General features: G+C 27.0%; 1 protein-coding gene across 2 annotated transcripts in view; it reads left to right on the forward strand.

Annotated features, from left to right (window-relative positions):
• Window positions 1–24,575, forward strand: part of LOC101240553 (uncharacterized) — a 75,929-nt gene that overhangs the window by 6,549 nt on the left and 44,805 nt on the right. For both annotated transcript variants that reach the window (XM_065792210.1, XM_065792211.1), the window contains exons 2-3: window positions 6,828–8,162; window positions 15,087–15,286. In XM_065792210.1, coding sequence (XP_065648282.1) covers window positions 6,828–8,162; window positions 15,087–15,286 — 1,535 coding nt within the window. The remainder of the gene's footprint in view (window positions 1–6,827; window positions 8,163–15,086; window positions 15,287–24,575) is intronic.

A 24,575-nucleotide genomic window follows, 5' to 3' on the forward strand; every position in this document is an offset into this window, starting at 1 on the left:
TAAATGTTGATTTATAGAAAGGAGAGTGGTTTTTAAAAAACTATAAATCTTCAGAAATGTGGCGTCTAGGTCAAAATAAAGTAAGGCATAACTAACTACTTTTCATGTGAATGAAACATTTCAGTTAGGTGAACAAGCACCAGATTAAATGCTGACAACACACAACAATCTTATATCAAATAAAGTATTTCTTTTAGTTTTGTTGATACAGCAATATCACATCTCTAACTCTCTAACTCTCACAAAAAAAACTTCTGTATCAATGTCGGCATAAAAAAAGAAAATTTCAGTGTTTTGCTTAATTTTAATTTATTTAACTTTTTTTTTATGTTGTTAAATAAGATAAAAGGTGTTCTACTGACTAAGCTAAAACTTTATAAATCTCGTTTCAAACAGTTAATTTAATACAGTTATACATAACAAACCATGTGACTTAATAGTGAGCATTAACTAATAATAAGGATTCACTAATAATTATTACTTTTTTTTTAATGTATTTTTTCAATGTATCAAAAATAGCAGTACAACCATGAGATCAATATTTCAAAGAATATGTTTACTTATCATGTAACATAAAAATCAGTATGAAGATTGTTTAAAAATTCAAGTTTATTGGTTAATAACCCATGTTATTGTTTAACTATTCAAGCTTATTTGTTAATAATCAGTGCTATTATTTAACAACTCTAGTTTATTGATTAATAACCAATGCTATTGTTTATTAATTCAAGGTTATTGGTTAATAACAAACCTTTGTAACAAAACAAAATCATATGTAGTCTGTAAAATTCAGGTCAACATTTGGCAATGTGGAAGCAAAAGCCAACCTATCTTTGTTTTACGATGGCATACAACTGCTGACCTGAATTTCTTTAAGTGTCAGCATGCAAAAATGAATATATGAAAAATATATGCAATATTCTTTAATTATAAGTTCATAATTTATTTGTTGTAATTACTTGTTTTTTCAAGTTTGACAAAGTTTATTAAAATAATTCATTTTTTCATTTTTTTTCAAATTAATTTAAGCATAATAAGTTTATTTATTCATTTAAAAGTTTATAAAAATTACTTTTCAAATGTCTGTTGTTCTCACGCCTTTTACTTGAATATTTAGCGCGTTTATTATTTTATTAAGTTTTAAAATCTAATAATAGTTTACTTTATTTGTTAAACCGCTCATTTACATGTTTACGATTAAAAAAAAAATTTTTTTAAGATCAGAAAGTCTATTAATTTTATTCTTGATATAATTATGTTAAATACTTGTTAATTAAAAAACATTAAACTTTTTTTAAATTTGGTTCAAGTTTTTTATTAATGTTTTGAAAAAATCCATTTAAACTATAATATAATATAAACAAGGTGCAACAATCTTATATAAAACCAACTCAAAAAGTTGTATGGCAGCATTGCTTATAGTTAAAAAAACAAATATTTTTAGTATTTTTTTTTTAAGATAAATTTTTTTCCCTCCATGTTTTTTTTAAAGGGTCATATCATTTATTTACTAAATGTTACAAGTTCATATTATACTACAATTTTAAAGGTTTTTTTTTTCACTAATTCATAAATTTGCTAAATACTTAAATAAAGTTTGTTTGCTACATTCATTAAAAGTATTATTGTCTAAGGCTATGCTCTTATAAAGCAACCCTTTAGTAACAGAAAGCAAAAAATCAAAATAAGTTTTTTGCTGACCTGACATCGACTTCATATGGCACTTATGTGCTGACTTGAAATCCTTTGAATTTTGCCGGCTTATTCACACATATTAATTATTGCAAAAAATATTTTAAAAGACAGTTGAATGAATAATATGATAAGTTACTGCTATTGGCCATTTTTAACAAACTTGACCTAACTTTAACAAGTAGACTGTTAGGCATAGCTTGTGCAAACATTAAACAATCTGTTTAGTTGAGAGCAATCTATGGATACAGATAATGAATTATGAATAAGTTTTTGGATTGGAATAAAAGTCTTATTTTTAGAACAAAATTTTTTAAACACAAAACTCAAAAATAATAATAAAAGGTGTCTTTTTTTAGTATTTGAAAAGAAAAAAAAATGGTCAAGATTCTTTTTCATTTTAACTCATTTTAACTCATTAAGATTCTTTGCTGTCGCAAAGAATCTTGATGAGTTGAAATATCAAATGTCTTAATTGATCAAATGTCAAAATTGATCGCTTTAATAAACTTTATTTTTTAAATTTCCCCTAAAGTCTTCTATTGGTCATGCTTTAGGGACATTTTTAGGATAGATCAAAATTGCTACAATTGATTTTATGCTCATTTAGGCAATATACCACGCTTTTTGCATACTGAGCAGAAAATACATACTCTCCTGTACTATAAAATTTATTTATAAAAGGTACCAAATACTTTATAAGTTTGGTTTCTAGGTAGACTGTTTGGTTCACTGCCATTCCTGAACGAATAAAAAATGGCTTTGTTATGCCTTTGGTGAAATACAAAGCCAAACCAATAGTTTTTTTTCATATTTGGCTTAAAAATCAAACATGCGGAGAAATCAGATTAATATCACTTGAATAACAACCAGAGATGCTTTTGATAAAGTCTGGCTAGATAGTCTTCTCCATATGCTTTCTTTATAGGGTTTATCTAGAAAAGTTTTTGAGATTATTAAATTATTTCTTTCTAACTTTAGTATTAAAGTTGTCCTCAAATATGAACACTTTTTTATTTCCAGTAAGTTCTCAGGTACCACATGATTCTATCCTTCTCTGTCCCATATTTTATTAATATTAATAATCTTCCTGACAGCATCTTTTTTTGCTGACAACACAACTGTATACTCTAGTCTTGACAAAAAGCCATCACTTTTTGATCTCTTAGAACAAATCTTAAATCTTTATGCTAAGACAGCTTGGGGTTTGTATTAATTGTGAATTTCAATTAAAAAAAAACTTAGTTCATTACTGCAAACAGTTATCACAATAATCTTACAATACATTGCAAAGTTAACATCTGCTGAAGTTGTCTCTTACTATCATGTTTATCATTTTTTTTAATCCTGACTCCATTTTCTCCAACTTTAAATCTCTCATTTAAGTTCGAATGGAGTGTTGTTTTTATGATTGAGTTGGCTCCTCTAATGAGGTATTCTTTTTCAAGACTACGTCCAAAAATAAATTATAAATATTGTTAAACCTGCTCCAGATGCTAAGTTTGAGTTTTTATCTCATTGTTATAAAGTTGAATTTATCTCTATTTACTACAAATACTTCCATGCTCTCTGCTCAAGTAAGTTATCATCACTTGTTCTATCAAATAGAACTCAATCTTGTGTATCTAGTCATCTTTTCACCGTAACTGTTTCTTCAAGTTTAAAAAACTTTTGTACATCTAGGGTTTCCCTCAATTATCTGTGCTTTAGAATTCTTTCCTGTCTCTCCCATGCAATTCACAGTTCAAGTCTTTATGTTTTTTGTTAATTTCCAATTTAAAGGGCTTTCAAAGTGTCAAAATAAGTTGTGTTCATATCTTAAATAAACTTTAGAAAATAAGTTGTGTTCATATCTTAAATAAACCTCAGAAAATAAGTTTAGAGTTAATTAAACTTAGAAAATAAGTTTAGAGTTAATTAAACTTAGAAAATAAGTTTAGTGTTAATTAAACTTAGAAAATAAGTTTAGAGTTAATTAAACCTAGAAAATAAGTTTAGAGTTAATTAAACTTAGAAAATAAGTTTAGAGTTAATTAAACCTAGAAAATAAGTTTAGAGTTAATTAAACCTAGAAAATAAGTTTAGAGTTAATTAAACTTAGAAAATAAGTTTAGAGTTAATTAAACTTAGAAAATAAGTTTAGAGTTAATTAAACTTAGAAAATAAGTTTAGAGTTAATTAAACTTAGAAAATAAGTTTAGAGTTAATTAAACTTAGAAAATAAGTTTAGAGTTAATTAAACTTAGAAAATAAGTTTAGAATTAACACTAAAGTTTAGAATTAAACTTGCCAAAACAAATTATGTATAGAAATATTAACAAAAAACTTTTTTATCATTTTATCAGATATTAACAAAAAACTTTGTGGCTGTAAAAATATTTTAATTTTTATTCCTGGTATTACTGCTAATCTTTTTTTTCTGTGCAGTGATCTTGTTTATTAAAGGGGTCATGTTGTCAAGACAATTTGTCTTTTCTTTATAAATAAACATTAGAAAATAAGCTTTGAGTTAAATAGTAAATAAATAATTTAAGTTATCAAAATAAATTATTTATCGAGATTCTAACATAAACATTCAAGATTTGTTGTCTAATATTAGGCCTTCAATTTTGTAGAGTTCTTATTTGTTAGAAAAATATTTGGCTTAAATCAGTAAAAGTGTGTGTTCACTGTAGATATTTTTCAACAATTTAATTTAAACATAAGTTTGAATTTTCCTTTTCTAAATTTGTTTTGGTTTAATGGTTATGTATATCGCTCATGCTTCATTTTAGCTTATGAAGCATTTCAGGTTATGATGTCATTGGAAACTTTTGACAAAATGAAAAATATAATTAAATTCTTTTTACGTTTTTCTTTAGAAACTGAAAACAAATTATTGTGTGTGAAAACAAAGTATTGTGGGTGAAAACAAAGTATTTTGTTTTCAGCCACAATCAGCGAATCTTATCTTTAAATGGAATTACAATACAAAATACAAAAGTATGCACGTGACAGATAAATTTAAAGTAAAAGCTAACAGGTGTTAAAGTGTTCAATACTTGATCCACTTAAAATACATAAATTTTATCCAATCTTTGCTCAGAATTTAAAAAAAATGAAAATAAGTTTTGACTTTTGTCTTGAGTCAATCTAATTTCTTACTCTGGCTTTATTTAATTACTTTCTGGTTTTTCTTATTGCTTATTAAATTTTTTTAAATCATTTAAAAAAAAAATTTTTTTTTAACTTTGTTAAAAAAAAATTTCCTAATGTATCATAATGTCTTTATCTAGAACATTTTTTAAAACATTTATCAAACCTTGGGTTCAAACCACGCTTTAGCAGTATCGTTTCTGCCTTTTATAAACTCTATAAAATTTGCAAAATATTTAATCCACCATTATAAACAGGAAAAGTTATCATTTTACTACATTGAATCATTTCCTGCTTTAAACCTAGCCCTGGATGATAACTTTCTTAGTTTTGTATTTTGTCATCTTAAAGGAAAACATTTATACAAAGTTTAGAGTTATTTTCATTTTTAATTTTCAAATAAACCTTAACATCAATTATTGTATCCTAATGCTAATTATTATTTTTTAAATAATGCTATATATAATAAATAAATAGGCTTTTAAATTTTAAATAACGCTTTATTATTATAATTATTTATTTATATAAATTATTTATATAAATTTTGAATAACGCTTAAGTATATGCAACACTTAGTCATCTCAAGTTTTTTATGCAGATATTATACTTTATAGAATTTTATATATAAAACCAATTAAAATAAAGATTTAATGGTGTTTTTCTACATAAAAATGATATTATTATGGCATTTTTCTACGTAAAAAAGGTATTTGGTCTAACTGTTACTTTTTTTTTCCTATTAAAATAATATATTTATCAATAATTTCAATAAATGACAGTGTTAATAATGGGTATTTAAATTTTTAAAAATTATGTTACCAATATTGTTTTTAATATTTATCAGTTCTTTAAATACCCACTTTTCATTCTTTAATATCCATTATTTATACTGTTTATTTATTACTGTTTATTATATGTTTATTTATATTACTGTTTATTTATATTATTGATAAAAGTATTATATTACCAATATTAATTAAAAAATCAGTTTCACTTTTCACAGTATTTCTTTTTCTTTTTTCTGTAATTTTTTATTGAGGTTCTTTAAAAAATATTTTTTTCTAAAATTAGTTTATTATAACAGATTAAAAAATAAAAAATCCAAAACTAAAAATATAATTTCACTTTTACACCCACTTTTGTTGATGCCAAAAATAAAAATTAGACCAGATTTTTTTCAAATGAAAAAATGTTTTTTAATGCCTTTTATAAACCTTTTTTTTAGGGTTTATTTAACATGTGAACACATCTTGGCTTGGAACTTGAGGATCCTTAAAAAGGATGTGTTTTAAAGTTAAGGGATTGAGAGAGTTTTTTAAAAAAAAGAAAAATTAAAAATTGAGTGGCTTTCTCAAATGTAGCTTCTCTTTTGGCCTTGGAGAGGCGAATACAGTTAAAATAATAAAAATAAATTATTTTAATTAAAAATGGGTGGTTAAAATAATTTAACTTCAATTAGGTTATAAGCTAATAATGGATGTCATGATAGTTTATAAACTGTTTTGACCTATGTGTTAGTGCATTTCATTATTTATGTTTTTAGAATGGCCATTAATATCAGTTTTTTTATCAACATCATTCTGAATCATTATGTCAATGTTTTTTAGAGTTTTGAGCCTTAACTAAGCAGTATAAGTTTCTTCATTCTCAGAGTTTTTCTTTCTTTTGAACCATGCAATATAAGTGCCTTTCTTCATTCTCAGAGTTTTTCTGCCTTTTATAAAATTTTATTTTTTATTCTACAATTTTATTAACATTGTTTCACTTTTCTTTTGTTTCTGGAAACTTGTCTCTTTTGTTTCTGGAAACATTTTGTTGACGATACTTTTAATTTCTTATTTTAGTTTGGCAAATAATAGAAACTAAAACTGTTTTTGTTAACCTGTTATTATAACACATTACACTATTTTTGTAATATATTGTTTCTCTTATAATTCATACAGATATTCATTATATTACAAAGGAATAATCAAGCATTTTTTGCATATTGTTTTTTTTAGACAAATGGGATGAATGGTCAACATGGAGTGTGTGTAATCGTCCCACTTTGTGTCATACTGGTCAGATAAAACGTGAGAGCACATACAAGAATATATTTGCGTGTGTATCTTGCTCTATTAGATATGAGCAGCAACCTTGTGGTTTAGAAAATAACAATTGTGAACAAGAATGCAACCCAAATGATGGAAGCTGTAGTTGCAACATTTCTGGATATCAATTAAATCCTGATAAGAAAAGTTGTTCTTTGAGACAATGTGTCCCAATTGTGTTAAATTCGTGCCAAGAAACATTTTCAGATAACTTTGGAAGTATATGTCAACAAGCAATTTCTAATTGTCCTCAAGTTTTATCTGAGGGTAGCAGCTGCACATTTTTTTGCAGTAATCCAAGTAAATATTTGCTAAAGAAAATTATTGGTTTGCCTTTTGGAGAAAATGTTACCAATGCAATTAATTCTGCTACATGCACTTTTGTTTCTGGAGTTATGAAATGGAACAATCAAGAAACTAGTAATTACTATTGCCGAAGATCTAATGACCCACCTCGAAACCTTTCTCTCTCTTCTGATATTTTGTTGGAACATGCCCCTGTAGGTACTATAATTGGAACCTTATCAGCGATAGATGAAGCAACTCAAATTCTCTCTTATTCCTTAAATCCTCAAATTGATCAGTTTTATATAGAAAATAATAAATTAAAGAATATGAAGGTTTTTCGTCTTGCTAATACAAATAACAGCATCTATTTGGTCAACATTCGTGTTTCAGATAACTTGGGAATGTATATGGAGCATGTTTTTACAATTAAAATTATCAATGTTAATGATCCGCCTACCGATATTAAAATAGTTCAAAACACATTTAATACATTTACACCAATAAATTCTGTAGTTGGAGTACTCTTAGCCATTGATCCTGATGTTTTGAACCCTACATATACATCAGATTTTAATTGGTCATTACTCGGAAATCAGAGTAATTTTTATCTTAATGGAAGCAATTTGATTCTCAAGAAAAAAATATACAATATCAACAAAGACTTTGTTATAACAATACGCATAAGATGTGGTGATAAAGACACAAATGAAATGTTTTTGGAGAAAGATGTTAGTTTATACTTTTCCAATTCCAATGATCATCCAGTAAATATTTCTCTTAATTTACTACCATTATTTGAAAATCGCAGTGTTAATGAGGTTGTTGGTAAAGTTTCTGCTATAGATCTTGAAGGTCAGGAAATTCGATTTGATATAACTAGCACCAATCAAACTTTTGGTATATCAGATGTTAACTGCACTCTGAAGAAGGAAAACATGGTTTGTGAAACTGATTTCAGTAAGTTTTGTTTATTCATAATTTTTTACAAAATAATAAAAAGCAATATATCCGTTATTGTGATTCTATTGATTTGTCTTACAATTACAGATGTATATATATATATATATATATATATATATATATATATATATATATATATATAAATTCCTTGTTAAGAAGCTTTTAGCAATTTTATGTTAAGCAAAAACATTTTATATTTTGAGATACTTAAATAATCTTTTAATATTGTTTAAGTGACCTTTATTCAGGAAAAAAAACATTTAACCGCAACTGAATTTTTTTGTTAAAGAAACTGATTATTTTATATAATTTTTTTTTTTATTAATAGACTTGAAATTTTAAAAAATAAAATTTTAGTTTCAAAAGAATGTAAAATAGTTTTGCAATTTTTTTCTAATCATTTGCTGACTAATTAATTAAGTAAATCATGTCTCTCCATCGTAGAATAAAATATGTGAAGCTAAGAAAAAAAACTTTTTCTTTTCAAAAGGGAGATGTGTTATTGTTTAAGAGAATTCATTTCACTAATTATGTTTATGAATATCTTATTGGTATCTATCTATAAATTGTTTATAATATTTATTAAAAATGTTTTATTAAATACATAAAAATACGTTAAAAATACATTAAAAGTACGTTAAAAATATGTTAAAATTATATAAAAGATTATTTTAAGTATAAGATTGCTTAAAAAATTTTTCTCAATGACTCAAAATCTATCCCTAAAAAATTCTAATGGTATCCCTCAAGTTTCAGTGATAGAGCAATTCCTCTTTTGCTCAAATGGCTCAATCAATCTTTTTTTATATTTATGACTTTAATACATCCATTTTTACCATTTTGCTGATGTTATTTTTAAATCTCAATAAATCATTATCAAATTATTATTTAATTGAATAAAAATAATAAATTGTTTTTATTTTAACTTAGTAATAATAATATTAATAAAGTTAATAATTGCTTTATTTAAATCTAAAAATACATAATCATTAAATAGTTATTAAAAAACAATAATATCTCTTGAGAACCAACATCTTCATTATTGCTAGAAATCAATGTAAATAGGTGATGTCTGATTCTAAACTCCATTATTCCATGTTTACTAAATCTTGTATCTTATCTCAGAAGTTAAGCTTTAGAAACTTTTAGAAAATCTTCAAAAGTGTCATTAACAAAGTTAAGTCAAACATTCCATCTCTAATTCATGGATTTGATATTATTACCTCTTCAAGGATGAGGCAGAACTATTTGCAAAAAACTTCTCGTCTAATTTGACTCTTGAATCTAATGGCCATACTCCCTCTGCCATTCCAGTTAAACAGGTTAACCCATGTTAGACTCACTCTGGTGTTTATTGCTAAAGTTACTTCCTAATTAAACTATTTTACAACATTTGTTTGGTCTTTCAAAAGTGTTCTCTAGAGCTCTTTTTAATTCTCTCTAAATTATTAAATAAGCGCTTGACTGAATCTTGTTTTGTTTCCTGTAGGAATATTGGTTCTGTGGTTCTAATTTTTAAAGACTTTTGAGAACAACAACTCTGACTATTCAACTATATCCAGCTATCTTCTGATCTTTTTGCTATTATTAGCATGGTTTTCTTTAATTAATAAATTGTTAAAACATTGCCCTTGTATGAAATATTGTTATCATATTTAGGATATTAGAATATCTAGAAGTGAAAATCAAGTTTTTTATAACGATATTCTTTCACTTCTAGATATGATAGATATGATAGAAATGGTCCAAAAACACGTTGTAAAGTTGCATCTTTTTCTCTTTTCTACAAATACTTTCATAGTCATTGTTTAAACGAACTATCATTTCTAGTTTCATCAACCAAAACTCATTTTCACTTTCATCTGTCTATTTTCTGAAACCTTTTATTCTGTCCAACTTATACTATATATATATATATATATATATATATATATATATATATATATATATATATATATATATATATATATATATATATATATATATATATATATATATATATATATATATATATATATGTATATATATATATATATATATATATATATATATATATATATATATATATATATATATATATATATATATATATATATATATATATATATATACTTTTCCACACTTTTTACACTTAAATTGGTTTGCAGCTAATATTTTTGTTGGACTTGTTGCTCGGTTTATTTGCTGTTTGCTATTAGAGCTATTATGTTGTTTTTTAGCTTGCTTTGCTGCTTTTTCGCTCTCAGCATCTTTCAAACTTTCAAGTATTTCAGGTTTGTTGAGACACTCCCCTTCGAATCTTGGCACATCTACATTTTTTTTCTTTTTTTTTGTGTCAATGTGTTGGATAGGAAACGTTTTTTGCAAAACTGCTGCAAGTGATTGGGCTAATTACAGTTGTTTTTCAACCTTTTTTTGAATTTCCTTTTGAATAGCCGCAGTTACTACAACATTGAAGGTTGTTCGCAGACTGGATGACTTTTGAGGTGACTTTAGAGCTGATGCTATGTGACATATGCTGATGCTAGATGTTGGTGTAGATTCAGAGAGTAATAGCTGAGATAGTGTAGTTCCTGGTGCTAGACTTGGTGATGGTACTATCATAGATTCTGGTTGTTGAGATAATGAAGGCTCATTGCAACTTTGAATGATTGATTTTATTGATGTCGAGCGGAAACAAGCCAGTATTCTGAAACCCAGTGACTATTTGGGTTCATGTAAAAACTCCACTAGAGCTGAAAAGTTTTTTTTGCAGGTGGCTAAAACATTCTTTTGATAAGTTGCTGAACTTTGTCTTTGCATAAAACTGTTGAAGTAATATTCTGCAGCCACTAGATGTCGGTGTTTATTGCCATGTCAAAAACTCTTTTGACATGGCAATAAACACCGACATCTAGTGGCTGCAGAATATGTGATGAGTGATACTTTTATAGGATTTATTAATATTAATGCAGCCATGTCAAAAACTCTTTTGACATGGCAATAAACACTGACATCTAGTGGCTGCAGAATATGTGATGAGTGATACTTTTATAGAATTTATTAATATTAATGCAGCCCCGGTCATAAACCCGGCCGGGGCTGAATTAAAAAGTATTATTTTTAATTATAACTCATATCATAAATTTTAATTAAAAATAACATTTTTATAGGATCTATCAATATTTATGCAGCCCTGGTCATAAACCTGGCCCCGGTCACGGCTATGTGTTATCAATGTCAGACTCTACGACTGTAGCAAATGGCCAGAAAATGCGCTTGTGCATTGTTTCTTTGAAAATGGTAGTAAGGATTTGCAGCTTTAATTGTCCTGGTGTACAAAGTTCTACACACAAATTAGTACTCTTGTCTGCAACATATGATATCATCTGCCTCCAAGAGATTTGGTTACTCAATACTGAACTTAGTTTCTTGAACAACATTGTACCTGGTTTTTTTGGCTTTGGAGTGTCTCCGAGTGATTCTTCAGCAGGTTTTATTCGTGGCAGACCATTTGGTGGTGTTGCTATTCTGTGTCGGGATTCTGTCTTCTGCAGAACTCGAGTTGTTACTACTGATAATTCATGGTCTGTGTGATCCAAGATTTCGGTCTCTATGTAGAAGTCTCCTAGTTGATTTTTGTACAGATGAACATCTTGTTACAGCTGATATCTGTCTTCCACATGATTTCTTTACCTTTGTTAGTGAAGCATGGGGCACCTCTTCTTGGATTGATCACTGCCTTGTCTCCCAAAGTTCTCTATGCAATGTTAGTAACTTCAAAATAATTCAGTCAACTAGTTCATCTGATCATTTACCTTTAGCGTTTGATATCTTGTTTAAAATTAATGTATCTTCTTCCTATACTGCTCACCCTACTTCAACAAGATCTCCTAAAATAAATTTTAATGCTTTTCGATAAAGGAGTATACTTCCACTGTGTCTAAATTAGTGTCTTTAATTAACAGGGGTCAGTTTGAAGTAATTAACTGTAATAATGTACATTGTAACTCACATGAGCATGTTAAGCAGATTAACCACCTGTACAATATTCTGAATGAATGTCTTACTCAATCTTCATCTCAGTGTCCTAATTATTCTAAATCAAGTTCAAATAGAAAACAACTATGACAGGTTGGATAGATTATGTAAAAGATGCTCATAAGTCTGTTAAAGATGCGTTCTGCTTATGGCATAACTATAATAAACCAAAATTTAGCCCAATCTTCAATCTTTTTAAAAATTCAAGAGCCTTATATAAATATGCCATTCGTTTCTGCAAAAAAAAAAGAAGATACTATAAAAGCAGAAAAGCTGGCAAACAGTTTAGCAAATAAGAACTATACCAGTTTCTGGTCTATTGTGACTATTCGCAGCCATAAATGTAGTCACTCCTGATGAAGTCCAATCTATCATAAATCGTATGTCCTGTGGAAAAGCAGCTGACCATTTTGGACTTAAGTTGGAGCATTATCTCTATGCTAGCCCAAATTACTTTATTATTTTGTCTTTGTGTTTTTCCTCCATGCTTTGCCATGGATACATGCCTATTGGTGCTTCACACTCTGTTATTTCTCCTGTGGTTAAGGATAAGAATGGTGACATCTCTGATTCTGCTAATTATCATCCAATTGCTTTGGTGACAATTTTCTCCAAAATTTGGAACATATTCTTGTCTCACGCATAAATGAAAGTTTCACTGGGACTCCCAACCAATTCAGATTTAAGAAAAACCATAGCACTTTTATGTCAGTTCTTATCTTAAAAGATATTTTAAATTTTTACCTATCACACGGCTCAAATATGCATGTGGCGTTTATTGACATTAATAAAACCTTTGATAGATTTCGCTTTGATACACTATTTACGAAACTAAAATTATCTATGGTGTAACTTTACGCTTACTTATTGTCTGGTATGTTGGTTAAACAGCTCAGATCCTTTGGGGTGGAATATTATCCAAAACATTTAACATCAGTAATGCAGTGCGACAAGGAGGTGTACTTTCTCCTCTTCTATTTAATATATATATTAAGGGTCTTAGTGTTTTACTTAATAAAACTACTGTAGGCTGTTGCTTGGGTCTTTCTCTTGTTAACCATCTTCTTTATGCTGATGATATTGTCCTGTGTGCACCCTAAGCCAAAGGTCCCCAGATCTTACTAGATTTATGCTCCAGTTATGCTATGAAACATAATATAGTTTATAACAATATTAAGTCTCAAATAATGTTTTTTGAAATTTATAAACCCCTTATAAATAGCCCTAGTTTCACATTATCTGGCATGGTTCTCACATACACTAGTCAATATAAATACCTGGGTCACTTGATCTCAAACAATATGCAGGATGACAAAGATATTTTAAAACATGTGCGCTCTATGCATGCTAAAACTAACCTCATCCATAGAAAGTTTAGCTCTACACAAATACAAACAAAGATCATGTTATTTAATGCCTTTTGCAGCCCAATCTATGGATATCTACTGATGTTTAAATGGAGAGCTGAGTTATATTTATAACACTTTAATTTCTTATCTTTATTTTATTTATTTATTTATTTTCTTGGGTTTTGTTTATATTCAAGTGCGTTAGTCTTTGTTTTATTCTAATCCACTTTATTTTACCTATTGTATATTTATTATATTGGGCCTTGAGCCTGCCAATAAATTTTTGATTGATATATATATATATATATATATATATATATATATATATATATATATATATATATATATATATATATATATATATATATATATATATATATACAACCCTCGGAATTAGGGTCGGCATTTGGCAATGCCGACCTAACTGCTGACCTAAAAGTGTTTGAGGTCGGCAAAAAATTGCCCACCTTGTTTCTATGTTTTATGGTAAGACCTTTGTATCAATTTTATATGCCGACCTCTAAAAGATTGAGGTTAGCAAATTATTGCCGATCTCATTTTTCCTAATTCCGAGGGTTATATATATATATATATATATATATATATATATATATATATATATATATATATATATATATATATATATATATATATATATATATATATATATATATATATATATATATATATATATATATATATATATATATATATATACAACCCTCGGAATTAGGGTCGGCATTTGGCAATGCCGACCTAACTGCTGACCTAAAAGTGTTTGAGGTCGGCAAAAAATTGCCCACCTTGTTTCTATGTTTTATGGTAAGACCTTTGTATCAATTTTATATGCCGACCTCTAAAAGATTGAGGTTAGCAAATTATTGCCGATCTCATTTTTCCTAATTCCGAGGGTTATATATATATATATATATATATATATATATATATATATATATATATATATATATATATATATATATATATATATATATATATATATATATATATATATATATATATATATATATATATATTAGGAGGAAATCACTTAACAAAAATTTTTTTCATTTTACACTGTGTTTCATCAACAAAGATTAATCAGAAATTAATCAAATTTTTTATTGTAAATTTCCATATTTTATATTGAAATACAAGATAAATTAATATTTAAAAATATAATATAATAGATATACAAAATATCATGCAATATGTTTTTAAGAACTTTTTAGACATTTTATACCTAATAAGAGATAATTTTTTATTATTATATTTAATAAGAAATTTTGATTTTTTAAATGACAAATAGTTTTTTAAATGACATTAAATATAATTTAAAAGAATGAAATTAAAGATTGTTTTAATAAAACTTTACACACAAGACTTTTACATGTTTTAGACCTACCTAAATGAAAATAAATCTTTTTATGTGTTTTTGTTATATTCCTAGGATTTAATGAACATATTTTTTAAGGTGTTGAAATTTATATTTAAGATGTTTATTTTAAGTTATTTTATTATTAAACCAAGTTCTTATTTTTTAATTATTTTGCAGTACTCCTAAAGCCACTTGATTATGAAACAATGTCTCAAGTTTTGGTAACAATAACAGCTACAGATGCCCATGGTGAATCATCTTTTAATCAGTTTCAGCTCAATGTCTTGAATGTTAATGAACCGCCTTATGGAATTATTGTTTTTGATGCGTATATATCTGAAAACAGTGCACCTGAAACAAAAAGTGCATGTATAGAAGTATGTCACTGTTGATTTAATAAATCTGGTAAAGCCCTTAAATTTGTAAAAGGTCCCATAAATATGCAAATGGGCCCCCTAAATTTGTTAGGCCCCTCTCCATTTAGGTGTGTGTGGTAGCCTAACCTCGGCTCTGTCCATATATATATATGTAAATATATATTTATATACATATGAGTTTATATAGATATTTATGTATGTACATATATATATATATATATATATATATATATATATATATATATATATATATATATATATATATATATATATATGTATGTATATACATATTCTAAACTATTAGTTTTTGCAAAATAAAACTTATAAGTATAAACAAAGGCAAAACTTGTCAAATCCACACCAAAAATGCCAGCATTTTAAAATAACCCTATTTTTCAAATTTCGATGGTTGAATGTGTTACTAGAAACCAGTGCCCCTCTAATCTGCCAACTGGTCTATGTGAAAGGTGCAACTAATTATAAGTCATTTCTTAATAAAAAGAAAGATATGGTTGGTTGTCCTCTCCTTGATCTGGTCTTTATAGTAGATAGGGGCACAAATAAAAGGGGGAAGTAAGTTTTTATTATGGTTCAAATAAAAGGGGGAAGTAAGTTTTTATTATGGTTCAAATAAAGGTCTCTAAATTAATTTAGATATTTAGATACTTAATATCTAAATATCTAAATTAATTTCAAAATGAAACCATTATTACTTTAAATTCTATTTTATTATAGGCAATCAGTAGTCTGTATGTGGTCTGGACCCCTCTCACCCCCTCCACTCACTAAGGTGAGGGGGAGGGAGTTCTAAACTGCAACAAGGTGCCTATATTTTGCCCATTTATTGCAGACAATAGTAGCTAATCAGAAAATTTATCTGTAAAGACTTCTGGATGAATAAAATAATGCTACAGCAGGCCTTGTTACGAGATTTCGCTGCGTAGCGAAAATGTGTAACGCATTTCTAAGTAACTCAACTCAGCAAATATATTTTGCATCGTTATAAGTTATATTGCGTCACTAGCGTCTTTTTAAGTACGCATTGTAATTAAAGTTATTTTATTAACGCGTTAAAAATCGTACAAACAGTGTTTTTTTCTCACTATAACAAAAGTTACAAATAAAAGTTCTTATTTGAAAAATCATTTTTATTATTTTTTTCAAATAAGAACTAAATTTTATTTTGAAAAAAATATTTTTTTCATGAAACATAAAATAATGTTTGTTTATTTTCTTATGATTTTACAGTTGGTTTTTGGTTATTTTATTAACTGTTAATAAATTTTTTCTTATTTAATTTGTGAACTCTTTTTAATAATGTTTTTAAACAATAAAGAGTTTTTTTTTTTGTTATTTATCGGTTACCGATAACATATTCGTGATCATAATTTACTTTCATAAATTAAACGAACGTCATTAAAACTTTACGTTATTGAATTAGCAATAAACAAAATATATCTTATTAATAAAATATTTACATCAAAATAAATCGTGCATTTTTAAAACTATTATGACTAAAAATAATTTTTATATTTAAAAGGAATTTATATATTTAATTCCTTAAGATAAAACTTAAAACACTTTTTTTTTTTTAAATAATTAAAAATTAGTTAAAACAAATAAAACAACAACAACAAAAATTATGAAACAAACTGTTTCTTTAACAAAAAATCTATTAGTTTACAATTGCGGTTAAAATGCTTTTACTTACGACTTTATTTCTTCTGAATAAACGTTACGTTACGTCACATTAACGACAATCAAAAGATAATTTAAATATTCTAAAAGATATAAGTTTTTGCGTAGCGCAAAACTGCTGAACGCGTAGGCAAATCGCTTTTTCGCAAGCAAAATGCGAGCTGCGTAACGCTTCTCAACAAGGCCTGCTACAGTTAGTTTCATTTTGGCTTATTTTAGCAATTTTAGAATTTTTTCCAAAGTTGAGGAGGTCATAATTTTTTTCTAATTAAACACAAGTTAATAAAAACCACTTTTTTAAAGAGAGAACTACCCATAAAATAGTTCTAGAAAAAATGAGACACTTGTTGAAAGTGAGAAAAAAGTTACAAATGGTCAAAAGTCTGTTTTGACCATTTGTAAACTGTGTCATGTTTTTAAGGCTATAATTTCTGAACTGTTGTACTTGGAAGTCTGAAATTTCAAATTTGACCTATCTACATAATGCACATAGCAATATGTAAAAATCAGGAAAATCAAAGATGATGACCCACAGGCCATTGGTTGAAATATAATGATTTGACCCATCAGCAACTTGCTGGTGCACATCCACATTTTTAAGAAGCTTCCTGCATTTATTTCACTCTAACTGGTATGGGCTCAGTTAAATGTGGAGGGCAGCTAGCCACTTAACAGCTTCTATCCAAGCAGTCTTAAGTATCCTGAAAAGATGATTGACAATTCCTATAAGGAGATTCAAATCTATTGGTGGAATTATTTCCAAAATCAGAACTTTGTCATTACTGATTATTGGCTTTTGAAAGACATTGTCCAAACAACTTTGCACAACCAAAAACCTTGCCAGATTGTTGAAAAGACTTGAGGCCAGATTTGGCAAAACACTTGGATTTGATGTCACACCATGTGCATGGGTGCATACTTGAATGGGTTTGTAGACCACAAATCATATTTGCAACTTTCATATTGCAAGCCAAAATTAGTTTTACTGCATTTGCATTAATCAGTGACCAGATTTGTTCAATGTTGGAGTGAGTTTCTGGCAAATCTTCTGATAACACAATAAGAATTTGGCTCTTTGCCAGTCCTTTGATTGCAACCCAGTATCAGCAATGCTTAGACAAAACTTGAGAAAACTTCTACCACTATCAGTTCTGAGCTTAGCAAAGTACCCACCAGATATTTTGTGAGATTGAATAACATGATTCACAAAACTTGATAAATCATTGCAGTGAGCAAGAATCTCTTTTTCTACTACTTTGACCTGAAACCAAAACATTCATATTTTATCTTTATATTAAACTTTGTTCAGAAAGTTTGTTTAAAACTTTAAAATTATTCGTTTTTAAAATGATTAGAACATTATTAAAAGTATACTTCCTGAAATCCTGAATCACTGATATTGACCTTTGTCTCATCCAGTTGGCACGCTCGATCTGCTTGGAAAGCAGTAAGCTGTATGAAACATTTTTTCAGACAGCAAGCACATTAAATTTCGATTTTTATTGTGAACCTTTGCTTGTTTTGACATTATTGCATTATAATTTAATAAATCTAACTATCTCTTTTGCAAAATTTAACCTGAATTTATTTTAGATAACAATCCATTAACATATCTACAAATATTATTAATTAAAAACAATTAAAATCAAGAAAATAATTATTTAAATTACAAGGAATTAATTCTTACATAATTGCTTCCTTTAAAGTAAATGACTATTTAAATTAATGACTTCTCATACTTATCGACAATTTAGAAGAGATTTTATTTGATGACACATTCCTAAATAAATTTGTACTGCTCTTCAAATAGGGCTTCCAGTTGAAACTTTTTTTTAAAAGTTCGAACCTGAACATGTTGGAACTATTACTGAAAAAAGTTCAAACTATTTTGAACTTGATTTTAGTTATGTTAAAACACGCAATAGTATTACAAAGTATGCGTGAAAGTATTTATTTGTTTATCATCATTAATTAGGCAAAAGTAAATAATATCAATAAGTACTCTTTATAGTTTAAAAAAGGTAGTGCATCTAAAAGTTTTGTCATTTAAAGAATTTCTTATTTTAGTAGCAAAAGTCCAAGACTAGAAAAAGCTCTCTCAGCTTCTACGGATATAGGAGGAATTGTTTGAAGAGCTTTGAAAAGTAAATCTAAATATTTGGGCCTAGCTTTGCTAACTTCAAAAGCAGTCATTTCCTTTTGAACAAGGTTTCTTCCAATTTCCTGATGGTCAAGTTTAATTTCAGTTTCTGATTGTTCAATTTTAAGTTGTTGAGCTAAATTCAATATATAATATAATATAATTAGTATAATTGATAACATAAGTATTCATTTTTGATACTTATCAAAAATGAATACTTATGTTATCAATTATACTATCAATAAAAATGTTATCAATTATACTATCAATATTTATTTAGTCACATGGCTGAAATAATCGCTGAATGAGATTAGTAGCATAATTAATAATCTTTTTTTTAATCTTGTTGCCAAATTGGTCTTCTTATTTAAGACATTCTGATGTGACAATAACTTCATGATATCAATTAAATGAATGTTTTTTCTTTCAATTATTCTATATTCAGATATCTGTTTAACAAGTTGGCTTATAGGTGTATTATCTTTAGGAAATTTTTTTCTTGTAAATTCAATCACAGTTTTAGAATACAAAAGATTAGCATCTCCTTTTGAAAGAGTATTAATGGCCGAGCAACACAAAGTTCATATATGACATCAAGCTCATTTTTAGTTAAAGGAACCAGTATTCATACTAATCAGAGCTATTTTTACTTCTGTTTGCACCTCCAAAAATTGTTCAAGCATATTAATAGTACTGCAAATTTTTTAATTACATCTGGTTGAAGTTCATCATCACTGCTTACTGGTCATCTTCGAAATTTTTTAACCAATTTTCATATTTTTGCCACAGCTTCTTGATATTCAAGTTTCAATAATGAAATAGAATCTTAACTAACTGCATGAACAGTTTGAATATTATTACCAACTTCAGTCCTATCTTCATCATTGCTGTAACCTTGATCATAATCTACAGCTTCCATATCACAATTAACAGGGTTATTATCAGAACTATGTGCATCAACTTTGATTTTTGTAAAAAAACACATCAATTACACATAGATGAATAGTGTGGTTGTAACACATTTGATATTCAGGTTAAGTGACATGACCAATTTTTTTTCATTAAGCTAGCTTGATCAGTAACAGAAACTATAATATCTTTGTCCAAATTCAAATCAAATGAATTAAGCTTATCACTGATCAATTTAATGGCTTTTGTTGCTGGCATTGTACCTTGGATTCTTAACATTCCAAGCGATTAAAATCCTTTATTATGATGTAGATTTAAGTTTATATGTGTTACTTTTAAAAAAAAGTATTGCACTACAAAAATTGGGAGTAACAAAAACTGTCTACAAAATTCACAGTTTAAAAAAGATTTTGGTTTAACTGTTAAAAAAATGAGTACCAATTTTCATATATATACATGTTATCATTTTCGAAAATTTTTTATGATCTCGCTTCATTTGAGACCATTCATTTGAGAGCAAAAATTTCTTGTTGCGAGGACAGTTGTTGAAAGAACCCTTCTTAAGGTTGCAAATTCTTTAAATTTATCTACTGTTTTTAGCTGAAAAACAATATTGAACTCTATGAAATTATTTAAGGGTGTTTGAGAAGCATTAAGGCTTTTCAGAATGAAGAATCCATTAAAAAATACAATGTAATAGGTTGCAGCCTTCAGATGGTTTAATGTGTTTTTTCTGATTTGTCTCAGGATTAGAAGAGTGGTACATTTAATCAGTAACCAGAATGTTTAAATAAAAAGTTTGATAACTCAGCCTCTAGAAAAAATGCCAGAAGCTTACAAACTTATCTTTAATCACCTCTCTGAAAAGCATTATTATGAAGAGCTGTGATACAAAATTCTTTAGTATCCAAGGCAAGTTTGAACAGTAATGAGTCGGATCTAAAAGCAACTTGAAATCAAACTTTACAATTCTCTCAAGTTTGTTTATAACTTCCTAAATCTGCTGCCATAGTATTTGGAGAATTAAGCAAGTATAGAAACACATAAACAAGGAGCCAACCTATCTAGAGCATAGGAAATAATAATGTTTATAGCACCTTTTTTTTTTCAATTAATAAACACAATCCAATAATCTGATCAGAAATCTCTTTGTATACACCATGAGGCTACTTTAATTGTGATTACATTCCTCTCTCAACTTGGAAACACAAACCTTGACGAACAAGGCCGCTGCCCAGAGAAACAAGTTGAGCATGCTAGTACCAGGGATGTGATGGGGATCAAACTAGTATCTTCTTGCTTATGAACCACTACTACACCAACTAATGAACTAATATATATATAACTTCTACGGCTTTTCTCTGAAATCTTTTCTTATAGTTTATAAATATAGTTTGTGGCATTCAGTTCAAACTTGATAGTTTGCTCAGTTACAACAAAGATATCAATAAACTCAGCCTGTTCCCATAAATTGACAAGCTCCCTCAAAGTACAGACACTAGTAATTATCTGCATACTTCATCAGCAAACCTTGAGCATATTTTTTTTTTTTTTTTTTTTTTTTTTGTAGTTACTAAGGTGCTCCCAGAAGTTCTTATGGTGCATCTTAAATACATCTTTCTAAAAGCAACTGGACAATTAATTTTGCTATTAATCTGTGTGGTGCTAAAAGATTTCAAAAAGTGCATTAAAAATAAACATGTAAAAATGAATGCTTTTGTTAATTAATTACCAAATTACTTGTTGCTTTTATCGAGATTAAACCAGTAACCTTTAGGTAAGATTGAATCTTCTGAGCATTTCTGCATGTGGGGGCAAAACTCTGTAAAGGAAACTCTAGAAAAAAAATTGTCTCCTCTTCCTTGTAGCCTTTAACGCATCACCAGTATCTGTTCTCAGTGAATTAGTGTGACAATTTACATCTAGAGACATTTTTTAAATTTAACTTTTTTTTATTATTTCATTTAGAAAAAACCAATAGTTATACACTTGTGTATTATTGCTTATATATGCAATGATGACATCATATTGAAATAGGGAGCTGCAGGAATTTCAGTAAACACATTAACTGACTAAATAGGGAGAAGATGCAAGAAGTGCTGCTACCTTGATTAAGGGTTTGGGTTGGGTTTAGCAATCGTTTTTTTCAATACTTTTATAAATATGTTTTTTTTACTTTTTCTGAAAAATTAAAGTGCACATTTTTAAAATTAAAGTGCAGAAAATAAAAAAGGAAATTGTTTCTTTAGATCCATATAATCTGTATATATTATATATATATATATATATATATATATATATATATATATATAATATATATATATGTATGTATATATATATATGTATATATATATATATATATATATATATATATATATATATATATATATATATATATATATATATATATATAAATATATATATATACATATATATATAATATATATATATACATATATATATATATATATATATACATATATATATATACATATATATATACATATATATATATATATATTATATATATATATATATTATATATATATATATTATATATATATATATATTATATATATGTATATATATATAAATATGTATATATATCAGGCCTTGTTAAGAAGCGTTACGCAGCTCGCATTTTGCCTGTGAAAAGGCGATTTGCCTACGCATTCAGCAGTTTTGCGCTACGCAAAAAATTTTATCTTATAGAATATTTAAATTATCTTTTGATGTCGTTAACGTAAGTGGTAAGTAAAAGCATTTAACCGCAATTGTAAACTAATAGATTTTTTGTTAAAGAAACAGTTTGTTTAATAATTTTTTTTTTGTTGTTAAAAATTTGTTAAAAAAAATAAAGTGTTTTAAGTTTTATCTTAAGGAATTAAATATATAGTTATATGTTTAATTCCTTAAAAATATAATTCCTTTTAAATATAAAAATTATTTTTAGTCATAATAGTTTAAAAAATGCACAATTTATTTTGATGTAAATATTTTATTAATAACATATTTTGTTTATTGTTAAATTCAATAACGTAAAGTTTTAATGACGTTCGTTTAATTTATGAAAATAAATTATGATCACGAATATGTTATCGGTAACTGATAAATAACAAAAAAAAACTCTTTATTGTTTAAAAACATTATTAAAAAGAGTTTACAAATTAAATAACAAAAAATTTATTAACAGTTAATAAAATAACCAAAGACCAACTGTAAAATTATAAGAAAATAAACAAACATTATTTTATGTTTCATGAAAAAAATATTTTTTTCAAAATAAAATTTAGTTCATATTTGAAAAAAATAATAAAAATGATTTTTTAAATGAGAACTTAGATTTTATTTGTAACTTTTGTTATAGTGAGAAAAAAAAAACTTTTTGTATGACTTTTAACGCGTTAATAAAATAACTTTAATTACAAAGCGGTACTTGAAATGACGCTAGTGACGCAATATAACTTCTAACGATGCAAAATATATTTGCTGAGTTGAGTTACAAAAGAAGAAGAAACAAAAAAATTACAAGCAAAAACAAATATGGTAAGATTGAAGAATCAAAATATCTTTCTTCAAAAATGTATAAAACATAAATTAATACCAAAATCGCTTCGAGTTGTATGTCCAGTAAATAACAAAAGAGGTAGAGACATAACTAAATGGTACCATTTTGAATTACTAATATGCATTAAAAACGATTCTAGAACTCGTTATTTTAATCAAATAAAATTTGTAAAAGATATCCAAAACTATTTACATAAAAAATTAACTCAAGATGATTATGAATCTGTCAAAAATGTTACTGAAAAATCCAGAGAAAATGTTTGTTAAATCTAAATATCGTCTGATCAAAAAATTTAATATCTTGAAAAATATAAATTTAAAAGAAAAAGCTGAGACTCCTTCATTTCTTAAAGATGTCGTGTTAAACCTATGTGAAACAGAAATACCTGAAAACCACAGAAATCTTTTGGAACTAGAACCTAAATTTGTTCCAACTATACAAAATATACCCTATTTAGACATTATTTCAGTAACAGAATCCACTGCGTTAAAACTAGAGTATTGCAACAAAATTGAGAGTTCACAAGACTTAAACTACTTAAACCACAAAAAAACAGTAACTTAGATTATAAACAGAGGGAAGCATTAAAACAAATAAAAGAGGGCAAAAACATTGATATATACTCTTTTGATGAAGGAGCAGGCTTTGTTAGAATAGAACACAACAAAGCCATTGACAAAATTCTTCAAGAGATTGGCAAAACAAAGATAATTAAAGAGGACCCTATCATTACATTTACTACTAAAGTTAGAACTTACCTGTCAAAATTAAATGAAAAAAGGCGATTTACCAAAAAAGAATGTGAAAGTCTTTAGCCAAGCAACCCAGTACTGCCACCTATGTATGGTGTAATTAAAGCGCACAAACCGGAAAAATCATACCCTATGCGACTAGTAGTTTCAAATATCGGGACACCAAGTTATGGAATATCACAATATCTAGTAAAAATATTTTAACCAATTTTAGATAAAAAC

This window comes from Hydra vulgaris, chromosome 03, assembly GCF_038396675.1.
Source record: "Hydra vulgaris chromosome 03, alternate assembly HydraT2T_AEP".
NCBI classification, from domain to species: Eukaryota; Metazoa; Cnidaria; class Hydrozoa; order Anthoathecata; family Hydridae; genus Hydra; species Hydra vulgaris.